General features: G+C 43.0%; 1 protein-coding gene and 1 pseudogene across 2 annotated transcripts; both read left to right on the forward strand.

Annotated features, from left to right (window-relative positions):
• The first annotated feature begins 3,320 nt into the window (after positions 1-3,320).
• Positions 3,321-16,804, forward strand: nubp1 (nucleotide binding protein 1 (MinD homolog, E. coli)). The gene is made up of 10 exons (XM_080724091.1): positions 3,321-3,370; positions 4,480-4,584; positions 4,867-5,000; positions 8,253-8,321; positions 9,004-9,036; positions 9,301-9,391; positions 9,580-9,734; positions 13,346-13,456; positions 13,853-14,039; positions 15,258-16,804. The coding sequence occupies exons 1-10, from the start codon at positions 3,340-3,342 to the stop codon at positions 15,308-15,310; spliced, it is 969 nt and encodes a 322-aa protein (XP_080580217.1). The 5' UTR covers positions 3,321-3,339; the 3' UTR covers positions 15,311-16,804.
• On the forward strand, positions 11,475-12,450 carry LOC308284104 (solute carrier family 35 member E1-like; annotated as a pseudogene). Its single transcript has one exon. The product of its transcript is annotated as a solute carrier family 35 member E1-like (transcript).
• Positions 16,805-17,522: the final 718 nt, after the last annotated feature.

A 17,522-nucleotide genomic window follows, 5' to 3' on the forward strand; every position in this document is an offset into this window, starting at 1 on the left:
AAAGGCTGCCAGAAAAACTGTTCATGTGCCATCCATCCATCCATCCATCTTCAACCGCTTATCCGGAATCGGGTCGCGGGGGTAACAGTTCCAACTGAGACTTCCAGATGTCCTTATCCTGCGCAACTTCCTCCACTCCCTCTGGGAGTATACCGAGGCGTTCCCAGGCCAGTCTGGAGATATAATCCTTCCATCTGGTCTTAGGTCTGCCACGGGGTCTCCTCCCAGTGGGACGTGCATCGAGGACCTTCCTAGGAAGGCGCTCGGGGGGCATCCGTACTAGATGCCCGAACCACCTAAGCTGACTCCTTTCCAAGTGAAGGAGCAGCGGTTCTACTCCAAGTCTCTCTCGGGTGATTGAACTTCATGTGCGAAGAAGGGAATTGCATGCTACTTGGGGTGTCGTTGCCAAGGACTGGAGACAAGATGCAGCAGGATAGGTAGTATTAGGTACACATGACAGTGATAGTGACTAGCAATTATTTGCATTATAATGCAGCCTGTTTTAATCATGTGTTCATTATAATTTCCCTGAAGCTGAAGTTGTTGGAAAGCATGTGCATGTCTATGTGTGAAAGACCCAAAAAGGCAGTTGCATTCATTTCATTGAGATAATCTCTCTCTGTTTTTCTTTTTTTTTTAATAAAAAAATAATTTCTAAGATACATTGTTTTGGTCTCTGATTTTATCTGAAGTCATTGCTACAACTACATACAGTAGAATCGGACAGGAAATATAATATCTCGTTTACAGCCATTTTGACAACATGCAAACTCAAGAATAATACAGGTATAAGTCCCTTCTGTGCCATACATCTTAGCAAATGGATTCATATTGCTTGTATTTGCAAAAGCAGTCAACAATCATGGTAGAAATTATGTTAAAGCTCTATTTTGGGAGTCCACCATCTTTCAAATATGCACAATAAAGGTCCAGACACACCCAATAATAAAATTAGCTATTCCATTGAGTCTCCCATGGTCAGACACCATGAAATAGACACCAAGTTAGCGTTTCTAGCTCATCTGGTTCAGAAGTTAGAGGCAAAACCTATTTTCTGGGTCCTTACATTATGGCGGCCATATTGTGGTGGCCATATTGGATTTCATGGAAACTTGCAATACAAAAAATGTTCATATGTATACCATTGATCAACCTGTGAAGTTTCGTGGAAATATCCCTCAGTTTAAAATTTTGCCCTATTCACCCCCCATTAAAACTAATAGGGGCTAATATTGAGGCGGCCATATTGGACTTTGTTGTACAAATTGACCGGGTTGTCCATATAGGTTGTGATCCTACTGGGTCATAGATAATATTTCTGGTGGACAACTTTTTATGTCGGGGCAAATGCAGCACACCTTCCTTTGCCCCCTGGGTATCCCTCAGTTTCTTACGTGAGGCAGGAGTAGTTGGACATTCGACCGCCCAGCAAATTCTCCAAAAATCATCAGACGACCTGCACATTTACAAAGCACAAATCTATTGGACATTTATCTAATACAATGATGATCTAATACATAATTATTATTATTATTTTTTTCCCCCCAGTACATTTATTTCCAATGATGCATTTCATAGGATCTTTTTTAGCAGAAATGGTATTTAGGCCTACTCAAGTAATCCACACATGAAAAGAAATCACAATATTCAATCCCTGAATAATAATTGAGTAAATAATAACAATTACACAGGAAAAAAGTATTGAACACGCCAACTGAAATCAATGTAATACTTAGTGGAGAAGCCTTTTTTTCTAATGACAGCTTCCAGACGCTTTTTGTATAGTTCAGTGCCAAACGACTTTCAGATCAACTATCTCACTATGGACTTCCCTGCCAAACGACTTAAATCGACTTTTACTTAGAAAAAAAAAAAAAAAAGTAAACTTGATTTCAATCGCGATTTTGTATGTTCCACCCCCCATACAACCCCATCATCTTTCATACAGGGCAGCCATCTTTGCTTACATAACATGTAAAACATAATGGCTATTTTCTCAAGAATGCCTGAACGGATTTCCAATCTGATTTTTTTGTTTGAAAGCTGTGAACAGCCTGCACAAACATGGTGCATGATCTGTGCATGGGCGTGCATGATCTGTGCACTATAAATTACCTGGAAGTCTATGGAGATTTATGGCAATATGAGCCAAAAAGCCCATATTTAATTGGCAGGGAGCGAGTTTTAATAATCACCCACAACTCTCAGGTGTGATTTTGGCCCATTCCCCCACACAGAATGATTGTCGGAGGGTAGGCTAGTTTTAAAGACAGGGAGTGCCGCCTCTTATTATAGAATCTCTTTGCCGGCACCCCCCCCCCCCCCCCCCCCCCCCTCTGTGTGTGTGTGTGTGTGTGTGTGTGTGTGTGTGTGTGTGTGTGTGTGTGTGTGTGTGTGTGTGTGTGTGTGTGTGTGTGTGTGTGTGTGTCTCTCTCTCTCTCTCTCTCTCTCTCTCACACACACACACACACACACACACACACACACACACACACCCCCCTTGGCTTTAAAGATATTCAACACTAATAATTGGTAGGTATATATCATAATATATGACATTAAACTGCATGAATAAAGGGTATGGTGATAATATAATTTCAAATATTCAATAATCATACATCCAAAAAATACTAACAGATACAATGATACAGATTGATTGATTTTGTTGGTTGATTGATTGATTGATAATTGATTGACTGCCTGAGATTCACTCAAATGTACAGAGTTGTTCACCATGACTGGCAGTAATTTCCTATTGGGCCTGGGTCACTAGCTCCCCCTGGTGGACACGTATTGAAACATTACTCTTATAGTATGTTTTGGGGTCGTTAGAATGCAGTGTCTCCCTTTATGCAGGGCAGGCGATCTTCAGCCTGGTTGTCAACTGAAATTAGCCACGTCAAATCAAACATACTGATTCGAAAATTCAAACAGGAACAGTCATAAAAAGACAGCATCAAGTTAAATGTGAGCTGATAAAATAAACAAATATTAATTCTATTCTCCTAACAGGCAACGACAGTGATGCAGTCACAAAGCAATACGATTTGTTTGAATGAATTGGCTCTTTATTCTGCCAGTTTGGGTCGACATCATTATTTCATTCTTCTTGATTCTTCATTCTCTCACATGACAAATTAATGACAATGACAAATATGTACCAAACATGTTTGTATTTATGTTTATATAAGAATACAGTATGTGCATTCAATAGCAAGTGTCAACTAGAAGGACGTAACTAAAGGTATGGCAATATTGCCTCATCCATGATGTGCGTATCCGGAACCGTCAAAGGGGGAAGCATTTGAACGGTGCACCAAATACAAATAGCAAAACATGGAAGAGTTTCCGACCAATGCTCCAGAACGTGAGTTTCTAAAGCGTATTTAATTCTAAGTGGCATTTGAGGCAAACAATCCGTCATTATATGATTTTGTATAAGTGTAGCAGTTGACGTTGGTGAATGTTATGTTTTTATGTAAGTGCTTGAGCTTATCGTCACTTCTTCAGGCTCAGGCCATTCCGTGTACTGTCCACTGATCGCCACTATCTGATCCAGATCCACCTGACATGACCCGTGTGTGTCCTGTCAAAAGATCGAGTCATAATAATCGACTATTAAATCGTCAGGATGGTTTTCAATAGAGAATAAAGAGTACAGAAATAATAATAGACCAAATCACATAATAATTTGTCTGTTCATAAATAACGTTAGCCCTGAAATATGACGTTTTTTTCAGGGCTTAGATAACGGTAATGTTACACGAGGCATTCTGATTTTATACTGCAATAGGCTATAGCCCTAGAATGTCTATGATCTTACATTACATTTCATGTATGGTGTATTTGGAATACATGAACTGTAAAGATCACAGACATTCTTAGCTCTTGGGCTGTACAGTAACTGCAACATCTTGTTTGACATAGTCTGGGCCCGGGGAAATCAGTTAAGGGTTATGTTTTGCCCTAGAATTTTTATGATCTTACATTATGGAATTAATTTATGTAATATGTAAGATCACAGACATTATTGGGCTAGAGTTATGTTATAAACAGTGTTCGGCAGTTACTAGTTACTAGTAACATACATTACTGTAATATTATGTATACTTTACCCAGTAACGAGAAGTGTAATATGAACTAGTTTCTATAACAACATAATTAATCAATAACAAGTTTGTGCGGAGAAGAAACATAGAATATGATGAACTGGTGCTGTAGGTATTTGTCGAAATCATTGAGACTCAGTCAAGCAGGAAAACGGTTAAAAATGTCTTGTGAATAGTATAAGTCGCATTTATTAATTAGGAGTATTATTATATTTCTATACCTATTTCAACATGATGAATAATGTGAAGGGAATTGTTATATGATGATACAACCCGAGACTGGAGGTTCACGTTGTGAACCCTATTCATACTATGGGTGACGATGTCGCACAATGTCACATAAATTAGGCTTTATTGTCACCTGCAGACTGTCCTGGGACCCAGAGTGAGCAGGCAGGGAAGAGCTCGTCATGTGCGGGCTGTCCAAACCAAAAGATATGTGCCTCTGGAGAAGCCAAGAAACCTGACCCTGGTAAGACTGATGAGACGCAGCATGGTGGAGGCGCTGCCTTTGGTGTCCTGAAAGTTTTAATCATTTTGTATTGCAAATCAGGCACTGAATGTATAGCTGTGGTCTTGTTGAGTGTTGTTGGGTTATTTCTATTTTCTCTCTCTCTCTCTCTCTCTCTCTCTCTCTCTCTCTCTCTCTCTCTCTCTCTCTCTCTCTCTCTCTCTCTCTCTCTCTCTCTCTCTCTCTCTCTCTCTCTCATCCTGATATTGATCCCTGTCCACGCCTCTCTGTATTCGTCCCCAGCCATAGCGGAGATAGCAGAGAAGATGCAGACGGTCAAGCATAAGATCCTGGTGTTGTCAGGGAAGGGTGGCGTGGGAAAGAGCACCTTCAGCGCTCAGTTGGCTCATGCACTGTCCAGCGACAGCACTAAGGAGGTAATTATACAGGCTTCCAGTAGGGGGGGACCATTCATGGTTTAAGCACCCAGGACCCTCATAAGATTAACCCTTTGTGTGCCTATCCCGAACAAGTTCGGCTTTTCTTTTTACTCACCCTGAGCTGCTTGGACCAACGTGGGTAGTCCTGGCTCGTCCAGCGCTTTCCAACGAGCCATTTTAGATGGTCCGACGATTTATTCCATTGAAAATGGTTTAAAATAAAGTTTAGACCCCCCCCAATGTTCACTGAATGTTCACTGTCGGCGGCGCGGCGTATTCCAGTGTGCCTATCCCGAACTAGTTCGGCTTTTTTAATAAAATGAATAAAATAATCCGAGGCCGCACCGAAGCCTGGCTCTAAATTTTCAATCTAGGCCGCCGACCGAAAGCCCTTTCCACCGGCCCGTAATCGGGTAACGCCGCCGCATCGCGCCGCCGAATCCAATACAAACTCACATCTTTGAAGCCCTTTTTCTCTGAACTGTGTTCTCTGTGGAAGCGGGAAGGTTTTATTTACGGCTAAATCGCCGAAATTGGGCTTCTAAATGTGTGATAGCCTATAGCTATTAGTAGTAGTGCCCAAGTCCAATACCTGGAGCACGGATGCCGATGGCCAGGGTTGATGTAAAAGACGTGTGCTCAATAAACTGAAGTCCAAAACTTGTCATTGAGTTAAATAAATTATATTTATTTTCTGTCACTTCAGACTATACTTCAGTGCAAATAAATAAAGCAAACTTAACATAGAATGGCAGGTAAACAGACAAAGCTCTTGAGACACAGTTGAAAACGTATGCATCAAGTATCCATCAGCAACACCTGCATGTGATTTGGCACCTTGTTAAATAGCCAGGCAATTTGGCCTTGACCCAGCCCTGCTATGACATCATTAATTAACAATTAAATAAAAAATAAGCAACAAGGCTCAAATGGCTCTTACACCCGCCCCCAATTGCTACTGGCAGTAGACATGCAATTCAAAATCGAAAAATTACAAAGAGCCATATACCAAACAAAAACATCAAATACAAAAATCTTTTAGGCAACAATAATATTCATACTTGCAAAGAACAAACTCAAATTGTTTATATGAAAACATCAAATACAAAAAACCTTTTAGGCAACAATAATATTCGTAATTGCAAAAAACAAACTCAAATTGTTTATGCACCTTCCCATAAAGGCAGCTTTTGTTAGCCTACAGGTCTTCTGTGTTCAACTTCAGCTGTTCTGAACAGCCATGGAAGATGGATAGAATGTGAATGTATTGTAGCCCCTATATGGCCACAAGTTCCTGTAATGCAAAGTTCTGGTTTTATTTCGGCAGTCATAGGCATCTCTACTATCCTCTCCATGTTTGGACACTGGGGATCTTGCAGTGAAGTATGCGCCCAATGCGCTTGTCACAGAACTGGCTTTGGTGCCCTATGCACAGGCAATCAAAAATCCAGCCATTTCTCCTATTGAAAGTCTGCGTTCTCGATGTGCCCCTTTCCCCCAGTTATGGACATCGCTCCAAAGCAAGCCCACATGTACAGCACTAACAGGACAGTGTAGGGCTTGATGTGTACCTACAGTACCTTTGCTGTTGCTCTGAAAACGCATTGCGGTGTGGATCTGTTTGAATCTGCGGCTCTGCACTGCACGGCTGGACGTACCGCGTATTGTGTCTTCGGTGATGACGATCCGCGTGTTAACCGGTCCAGGTGATCTCTGCTGGCTGCTGTCGACCCCCAGTGAGCCCCAATAGCTCCCAGTTGAAGGCATCCAAAAACAGCAGACCTTGCTGACAGGATCGCTGCCGGTGTGAGCCCCAATGGCTCTGGCTCCGGGTCACAAGCAAACAGTCTACTCCACATCAAACACACACGGCCTGTCCATGTGTCCGAAACGAACCCTGCTGGTCTGATTTGTCTCCCAATAAAACAAATCACCGCTTGAATGAGGCTGTTTTCAACAATGTAGTGCCCAAGTCCAATACCTGGAGCACGGATGCCGATGGCCAGGGTTGATGTAAAAGACGTGTGCTCAATAAACTGAAGTCCAAAACTTGTCATTGAGTTAAATACATTATATTTATTTTCTGTCACTTCAGACTCCTATACTTCAGTGCAAATAAATAAAGCAAACTTAACATAGAATGGCAGGTAAACAGACAAAGCTCTTGAGACACAGTTGAAAACAGTATGCATCAAGTATCCATCAGCAACACCTGCATGTGATTTGGCACCTTGTTAAATAGCCAGGCAATTTGGCCTTGACCCAGCCCTGCTATGACATCATTAATTAACAATTAAATCAAATATAAGCAACAAGGCTCAAATGGCTCTTACAGCTATCCTGTTGCTATTTTCATCCGGGTCATTTTCATCACATGCACAAACGTGACCACCCACGTGACTGCGACGTGGGTCCCTGTCTGTTGCAGCGCTCGAACTGCTATGAAGCGTCCATGCCATAATGCATGCCATTTCTCACACACACAGACGTGAAAAGGGATGCTAGGGTTCATGTGGTTCATAAAGATGCCTCTGCCATCCTAAATAGATTTGCTGTCTGTGGTTTAACCTGGTCTTGGCTGCACGGCTTTAAAAAAGGATCACCCTCCCCTTTTCTCTCTAGTTCATTATCTCCTGTCTTCCTCTTTACTCTGAAATACCTACAGTAAACAAGCAGAGTGTATTCTTTAAAAACAAGACAGTATCCACCCATGAAGCTGTGTTTACCCTTGAGGGGAGTGTGAGTGTGGTCACTGAGGAGAATGTGGGCCATTTCCTTCACAGACAGTAGTTTAATGCTGAGGGAATGGGAACTCACTGACCTAGTGTGTACATCACACACACACACACAACCACATACGCGTGCATGTTTGGCCTAGGCTCTAGACAGTGACTTTCAGTTTGACATTCTGACCACTGTAGAGTCATGACTGTCAGGACATTTGTTAGCTTATTCAAATTTTAGCCATCTATTTTGTTCTCTCTCATGGATCAATTTGAAGGCCTATTTCAGATGCATCCCTTTAAAACGGCTGTTATGCTCAATAATCATATACTGTAAGTGGTGTAGGGTAGAGGGGGGTCTACTCCCTCTGTTGGTCATATTTTGGAATACAGGCTCACCACAAATTGTTTTGTTGTGACGGTTAATGGTTTTCCCCTAGCGTTCTCAAGGGGCTTAAATGAAAGTGAAAGAAAAAGGCATGAGAGTCTCACTATGGTTGTGACTTTGTTATTCTGCTTCCCCCAGGTGGCGCTTTTGGATGTTGATATATGTGGGCCATCTATTCCTAGGATCATGGGTCTGGAGGGAGAACAGGTAGGTCAGGTGGTCTTCAGTCAGAAGCATAAACATAAAGACATCCCCTCCCCTCTCTGTGTGAATGATAGCATATCCAAAAAACCTAGTTAGGGAGACATGACATTTTAATTTTTTTATTTTTAAATTGTTTTCCCCTTTTCTTCCTGACTATATCTACTGCATAGTTATGTGTTCTATCCGTCTGTCATTCAATGTTATATGAGATACTTCAATGGTTTCCTATGGAAATAAGCTTAGTCTTTTCTAGGATCTCCTTTTAGTAGACCTTGTACCAGTGAACTGTACCGTCATGAAACTGTACTTTTTCCTATGCAAACTTCTAATAAAGTCTACAAGCAATCATTCAATCCAATATGGTCAGTGATTTTTTGCAGGCTAGGAGCAAGCCTCCAGCTCGGCCAAACGAACACAATCCCCTGCTCTCCACCCATGAACACGAACAGTGTCAGTGGGTGGAAAGCAAACAGGGTGTTGTGTTCTTTGTTGCTGCGCTAGCAACTCTTTCAGGTTTGTCGGGGTGCTGCTGTTCAGCATGTAGTGGAACAGGGTGGGGAACAGTAGGGATGAACTCAGCTGTGACAGGAACCGTGAAGTGTAGTTCAGTGTTGAAGAGAAATGCTCAGAATGACCAAACGAGCACTGGGGTGAATTTTATAAACCGTACTGTGTTTGTCCTCAGGTCCATCAGAGCGGCTCAGGGTGGTCTCCTGTGGTGAGTCACACGTTTCACTCTTAAAGCACAAAACTACATTTTTGTGTTAATGATTAAGTTTCCCAAAACTACATTTTGGTGTTAATGATTAAGTTTCCCAGTGGTAATATCAATATTTGTGTGTGTGTGTGTGTGTGTGTGTGTGTGTGTGTGTGTGTGTGTGTGTGTGTGTGTGTGTGTGTGTGTGTGTGTGTGTGTGTGTGTGTGTGTGTGTGTGTGTGTGTGTGTGTGTGTGTGTGTGTGTGTGTGTGCGTGTGTTCACAGTATGTGGAGGACAACCTGGCAGTCATGTCTATTGGTTTCCTGCTCAGCAGTCCTGATGACGCTGTTATCTGGAGAGGACCCAAAAAGAACGGTGTGTGAGGGGGAGAGAGACAGAGAGAAAACGAGAGGGCTGTTGCATACATGTGCATCTCTGATAGAAAGGGGGAGAGGGGTGGTGTGTGAGCACGTCTGTGTGTGTGAGAAATGGCATGCATTATGGCATGGACGCTTCATAGCAGTTCGACCACTTATCCCGTCTGTCACCTGTGTGCCCAACAGGAATGATCAAGCAATTCCTGAGGGATGTTGATTGGGGGGCGCTGGATTACCTCATCATAGACACGCCCCCTGGCACCTCTGACGAGCACCTGTCAATCGTCCAGTATCTCAGCTCTGCCAGGGTCGATGGAGCTGTTATCATCACCACACCTCAGGTAACACACACACACACACACACACACCTTTCTTCTCTCGTATTAAATTAATATTGTCTCTGGTTACAGTGGGTCATCATTAGACCCACTATCAAGTCATCATTAGACAACAGGAATCACTTCCTTATATTGTCGGAAACGCATGCACACGCACACTTACATGCACACAGAGGGACTTACCCATAGGAGGAAACCAGTGTTTTGATACATTTATCCTGGGTAGAGTTTATGTTCACATTTTAGCAGCCCAGTGCATCCATAAGAGGAAAGACAATGGACCAATCCCCAATCACATACACACCCATTGTAACTGTTACAATGGGTGTGTATGTGATTGGGGATTGGTCCATTACATTTCTTTAATGTGTGTACAATGTGTATACAAAAAAATATATATTCTCAGTTAGGGAAATGAAAGTCTCCAGCTATAAACAATATGTAGAAATGATTCTGTAACTAATATTCGGAAAAACAACAGAATGAGACCAAAGGGGAGAAAGAGAAATGTTATAGTAATGTGACAACCAGCTCTCACTCTCTTAACACTTCTGTTGCCAATTACGTCCAGGAACATGATATGAACTAGAAATACTGTTCCTACGAAACAGTGTGGGCTCGCATGGAACACCATGTATGGGCATTAAATATCTACCCAACGGGCACTAACGGGGAACTCCAACACGGAACACCATATATGGGCATAAAGATCTGCCCAACGGGCACTCCAACATTACTTCTGAGACTCCTACATTCAATCCCTCTAAACTAAGGGATTGAATGGGTCCCTTTTCCTCTCTCCAGACTCATTTCCCATTGGAAATGCATTGGGTGCTTAAAGTTAAATATTTCAAAAACTACAAAAGATTTCATGTTGGTGTTAATATGATATGAGGGAGAGAAGAGAGAGGAAGAGAGACCAGTATGTTCTCCCAAATCTTTATATAGTAAGGTTATTCTCCTCAAAACTGTCCGACAGTACAAAGGCAGGGCCGCGTTCTCAGGTCGCACTTATCTTGTTGGTGGTGATGTCACCAAGAACGCTGCTCCCTCATTGGCTAAAGGCCCTGCCTTTGTACTGTCGACCAGTTTTGAGGAGAATAACCTTTCTATATAAAGATTTGGGCCCACAATTATCTTGGCTGAAAAAGCTCTCTGAAGGTTGCCTTTTCATTCAAATGGGCTTGATTAAAAAATCTTAAACATGTTCCAAACCAAAATAATATGGCACCTTCCTACTTCCTACTGTGGTGCCAGAGGGGGCATTGCACCCTCAGTTGACAATTCTGCCCCCTCAGTTAAGTTTTGTGTACATATTGTACATAAAACAGGCCTATAAAAGAATAACACCATTTTCAACTGCCCCCTCAGTCACCGATCAGGCACCACTATTTGCGTAGTAGAGCGCGCAAGTACTGCGTTCGGTGGTGTATTTACGCTCGTATCCAATCAGGGACCAGCATTCCTGGTGACGTCACTATCAACAGTCAATGAGGGACCAGCATTTTTGGCGACCTCTCCATCAACAAGTGCGGCCCATAGCCAATCAGAGAGGGGCAGAAGTTTCACGTCATAACATTGAGGCATATATAAGGGCCACGAGGGGCCTTCTATGCCCGTAGCCAATCAGAATGGGCATAAACGAGCATATGACTCGCAGCCACTAAGGACCCTCAGGATTTGAAGACTGCCACTCTACATCCTGAGCCATTGCTGCGCTGCCCCACCGCAGCCAACCGGAGGATGACGGCGGTGGAATTTCATCCGGTCAGAGAATGGCCCAGCATATTTCTCCTGTGCATGTTTTGGTATTCTGTGAGCTCTGGGGAAAACGTCCTCAACAAGATCATCCTGAGCGGGTTCCCGCACCCCGTCACCATAACCCTGCTCCACATGTTATTCGCCGTCGCGTTCCTTCCGCCGCTGCTGCGAGTGGGGGGAGTCCCGAAGTCGGACCTGCCCCGTGAATATTTTTACTGGAAAATCCTCCCACTGGCTTTTATGGAATATGTCGCAGCCTTATTGGCCCAGATCACTATATGGAAGGTGGCCGTTTCCTATGCGCACACCATCAGGGCCACGATACCCATATGGGTCATGCTGATATCAAGGATCCTCATGAAAGAGAAGCCGGCGCCGGCGGTGTACGTGTCCCTCATCCCCATCATCGGCGGAGTGCTGCTGGCCTCCGTGACCGAGCTGTCCTACGACCCGACCGGGCTGATCTGCGCCCTGGCCTGCACGCTCGTAGTGTCCCTTCAGAACGTCTTCTCCAAAAAGGTGCTGAGAGACACAGGGACTCGTTCACTGAGGCTGGTCAGCGTCCTGCAGTGCAACGCGCTCCTCTTCGCGGTTCCGACCTGGCTTCTGGCGGACCTGCCGACCCTCCTGGGGCAAGGAGACTTGTGGGACGTCTCCGGCCGGGACGGCCTCCTGGTGCTGGCCTACTGTTCCTGTAGGTTTGTGGACAACATCGTGGCCATCAGCGTGCTGAGCCTGATCAGTCCCCTGAGCTACGCTGTCGCCTACGCCACGAAGGCGCTCATGGTCATCGGCATCTCCCTGCTGTTCCTGAGGAACATACGTCAACCTCCTGGGAATGACGATCGCCATCGTGGGGGTCTTCCTCTACAACAAGGTCATGTATGACGCCAACAACAAGAAGAGATTGCTCCTCTCCACCAAGCAGGATATGATGTCCTCAAACCGCCCTGCTTGAGGCGAAATGCAGAACGCCAGCATCATTTAGGGCCTAAATGATACAGCATGTAATCTTAAGCCTTGATGCTGAAATAAAGTTGTTTAGAACTCAGGAGGAGGACACCGTCTGCCGTGTCTGGGGCAGTTATATTATTATTATCAAAGATTTTTGTTGGTTAGTACTTGAGTTGTAGTGGAGTAGAAGTCAAAGTATTGGAAATTAGAAATACTCAAGTAAAGTACAAATACCTCCAAAATACAGAGCAAACTCGAGTCTGGTCCCGTTTTAGTCTAGATGTTTTATTTGGTTTTAAGGAGGCATTGATCTCACAACATCAAATAGACTGTGAACTCTATAGTGTAGCGTTCCTCTGTGTAGAGTCTGTAGACTGTTGCACACTGTTGTGCTGATACAACAGCATTATGCATGTTGTCTGACGTCAATGGTAGTTTTTCCAATACTTCGGGATTCTTAACTTATAGATGGTATGCGCGTGCATAAAGTGAATGGCAAATCGAGTGGCAAAGTTAGTTTACGTCGTTTAACATCATTTAATGCAATTAGATAGGACTTTTCAGTAGGCGTTCCCGCATAACTTCCAGGTATGATGAGGATGTCAAGCGCATACCCTCTATTCTCTCTCGCCAATGGAGCTGAGCGGCATGTAACGATAATCTTACTTACTCTGACTTTCTCTCCCATTCCCTCTCTCTATCTGTCTGAGACTTTTCCCCATTGTTCCCTCTCTGTCTCTTCTCACCATTCATCTTTCTAATTACCGTACAACTTGTTTCTTGTTTCTTCCAAACTCCCAACCCCATCTTATTTTGTCCTTTGATCACACTATGTCTGTCTTGTCTTCTCTCTCTCTCTCTCTCTCTCACTCTCTCTCTCTCTCTCTCTCTCTCTATAGGAGGTATCGCTGCAGGACGTACGAAAGGAGATCAGATTTTGTAAGAAGGTCAAGCTGCCCATCATCGGAGTGGTGGAGAACATGAGTGGCTTTGTCTGTCCTAAATGCAAGGTACAGAAACCCCACCTACTGCTGCATCCACTTCACGTCATCTGTTTTCATGGATGGGGTGGTTGTGGCAGTTAAATGTCTTCATGTGTTTTATGTCTTGTTCCTTGTCTATGTCAGAGGTGGTTGTGTGGCAATAAAAGGAACTTGAACTTGAACTTAACAATGCATAATATATGCCCCAAATGACGACCAACACCCATGTAGACACAACATAATTATGCACACACACAAGACAAAGTGTGTGTGTGTGTGTGTGTGTGTGTGTGTGTGTGTACGCGCGCGCGTGTGTAATAACATAAGTAATAACACTGTAAAATTATCAGTGATAATTTAACTTTGACAGGGTAAAAGTGACTCACAGTTAAATGAACACTCTCATTCCCGCTCCCTCTGTAGAACACGTCACAGATCTTCCCTCCCACCACTGGTGGCGCTGAGCGGCTGTGCGAGGACCTGAACCTCCCATTGTTGGGCAAAGTGCCGCTTGACCCCCGGATAGGACGCAGCTGTGATGAGGGGAAGTCCTTGTTCACTGAAGCACCCGACTCCCCTGCCGCCAAGGCATACCTCAGCATAGTACAGAGTGAGTCTGGATAGAGGAGGAAAGAAATGCATAACACATACTGTAATGTACATAATCTGTCTGTCTGACGTACTGTATCCTGTATGAATATACTATTAGTGTGTGTGTGTGTGTGTGTGTGTGTGTGTGTGTGTGTGTGTGTGTGTGTGTACACTGTACTTGTGTGCTTCCGACGATAGAAGGATGTGTTTGGTGATGGCTACGCAATACTAGTAATGTTAAACCCTGTGAGGGTGTAGTTTTACGGTACCTAACGACGGCTACGTCGCAGCAGGCGTAACATTGTTATCAGTGCTGGAACTGGCACGCTGTTCGGATATGCTTTTTTCATCCCGCCGGCGATTACCAAACCACAGAGTAGACGACAGACATTTGTTGTTGCCTCCCATGGTCAGTTTTTGATGACTTGGGAGTTTTAGATGCATCTGATTCCTTATTGAAGCGAATAAAGAAGTGAATGTTAAAAAGGGAAGCGTGCCTTTGTACGTGAGGAAAGGGTTTCATGGAATTGAAATAAATTAAAGAATTATACTTATTAAACAAATCCTGTCTAGGAAATGTTAGTCATGATGAGCAGACTTGGAGCATCAGCAATTTCACATCCCAAAACAAAGTTATTCTTCTTTTTCTTTTAAATAAAAAAAAAACATTACTTTCAGTTTTGAGAGATGGGCACAAGCTGCACATTTTTGTATTAAAGTATCAATACAGCTTGTTTGATATGTACTCAAAACTAATAATGAAACAAAAGTGTTTGAAGAGTAAACACACAAGGATATTTACTTATATAAATAAAGTTATCCCATAGAATGATTTGAAAAAAGTAACAAAGTATTGGTAGAAGTAGTATTACATAAAATAAAAAACAACGTAGTAGTACATACAATAGCAGATAAACATAAAGTTACTCCTTTATGGTTCGCCCTATCTAAAAGCATTCATAGATAATTCAAAAATCACTTGAAAGTAACTAACTATACAAGCCAAAGTGAACAATACATGCACACATTTCTCTCTCTCACACACTCACATCTACATACGTTAAATGACCATACCAGCGTCAGTAGATATCATTGCCTAGTCACTGCTTCAGCCATATACCATAGTCCAGTAGACTATTTTTCCATTTTTGTCCTGTACCTGATTGCTTGGTTAATACAATCATGAACATTTACATTTTGCTTTTGAATAAATATTTTAGTATTCCTTACTGTATAGGTATCCAGAACTATTGCTCCAATTTCGTGGCAAAGGAGCAGAATGCCAGTTGAAGCAGCTGTGACGGTGACCATGTTGGATGGGGACGTGAGGACCGACCACATGATGAAGAGGGTGACAGATCATCATCGTACACTATAACATCACTGCATCGCCACATCGCAAAATCACAGAAACATGAATAGCAGCAACAAAGCCCTAGCAGCATAATTTTTTTTTTTTTTTTAAATACTTTGGTTTGCTTACTTGCTTAATTTAGACAAACTGTAGAGAGACAGAAAGCCAAGGGCAGAGAGGCGAGAACACAGGCCTCCAGCTGTATTTGACCTGGGACGATGTAATTATGGTGTCAACGCGCTGTCCATCCAGCCACATTAGAGCCCCTTGCTGGCATCATTCCAGTGCATTTTTCAACTGATGGACCAAATGTTTTCCTCTCCAGTGCAATCTCTGAAACAATGTAGTCCATGTGTGTTGTTGTCAGTCTTGTCGCCCAAGCATGGAGTTGTCATAATACACCAGTTGAGAAACGCTGTTCTTTTAGTGTGTTAACATGCGGCAGGTTGGGTATCACTTCTGACTAGGTGTATCCAGATGAGAGCTGTGATGCCTTATCAAGTTCATGTCCTTATCATTATAATCCTGAACGGGCCATTGAAGACAGGCAATTGAAACATGAGATCTAGTGCCCTTTTCACTAATGATGAATGAGAAATAATATTGTCGCGTTAATGTTAATCGCTGCCAATTTTCCCATAAAATTATTTTTGCGGGGTGGGAGGGGAATGCCAGTGAGATTTCTATCTGTGCAATGTGTCTACCGCATGGGAAGCAAAAGATGTACAGTATCACTTAGTCAAAGGGGATTCCACCCCTTCTACATATTACTGTAGGTGTCTGGTGTCTGGTCTTCAAGCAGGACTACTCTGGGAGTGTAAACATTGAATTTTACACAGCTAAAGACAATTCTGACTTCCGGATATCTACTATGGAGACAACACAGTTCTTTCAATTACCTCTGAATTTGTTGTTTCTGAGATGAGGGGGGGGGAGTCAGTTAATGTACTTTGAGTATTGTGACTGCAATATATCCCTGTTGTCTACACAGTAAAATCCTGAGTGATAAGCCCCTCTTCTGGAGGCGAACATTCAGCAAAAATAGCCGATCTACAAGCTGAAAACGTGACACATTGTGAGCTTGTAGATCAGCTTTTTTTTTTTTAGTTGATGAACAAAAGAAGCAGACCTAGTATAGAGCCATGGGCTAATGGGAGTTAATTTAACTCTTGAGAGGGTATGAATGTAACAAAACTGACCTGTAATGATACATTTGGTTACATTTGTACACTCTGACTTGAATGAATGATTTGATAATTTAACTGAGGATTTTACTGCGAAGGTGCTTTTTCCTATATATATCAGTCCTGAATGTTGTCTCTCCTTGTTCTACCTGTTCTGGTAGATAACCTTTGTTATAGCTCAGCCTCTGCTTCACTTCACATTGGTTTAGCTATAATGCATTTGCTAATTAATAATAAAAAAAGGAAATGTATAATTTGTGTGAGTGTGTGTGTGTGTATGTTAAATGGTGCATTTATATAGCACTTTTATCCAAAGCGCTTTACATTCACCCATTCACGCACACATTCATACACCGGTGGCGGAGGAAACCATGCAAGGCACCAACCTACTCACCGGGAGCAATTAGGGGTTCAGAGTCTTGCCCAAGGACCCTTCGACATTAACTCAGGGGGAGCCCGGATTCGAACTGGGAACCCTTCGGGAACCCTTCATGCTCTAATAACGGTTTCTCTACCCCTGAGCTATGTGTGCGTGGTACCCTTCGGGAACCCTTCATGCTCTAATAACGGTTTCTCTACCCCTGAGCGTGTGTGCGTGCGTGTGTTTGTGTGTGTGTGTGTGTGACTGGAGGAACCATAGTACAGTAGCTGTGGTTCCTCCAGGGTAATTGGAAAACACATGTGAAACTCGCATCTGCATCCTCCTTCATATTAGATCCTTACCACATGTGCCTACTGTCACCACAATGTGACTCAGACATTATTTAAAATAAAAAACGTCTTTCAGATAAACCTACAATTACAAGCACCATGTCCTAGTCGAATTTATTTAATAATAACTAGAAAGATGTAATTCTGGGGAATTGCAAGTGTGGTTGCCTATTTGTAGTCTGGATAGCCAGAATGTCATGCGAAGCTTGACCAATCATCTATCCACAAGTTTCCAACGTCCCATCGTTCGTTG

The sequence above is a fragment of the Nannobrachium achirus genome (genome assembly GCF_963921795.1).
Source record: "Nannobrachium achirus genome assembly, chromosome: 4".
NCBI classification, from domain to species: domain Eukaryota; kingdom Metazoa; phylum Chordata; class Actinopteri; order Myctophiformes; family Myctophidae; genus Nannobrachium; species Nannobrachium achirus.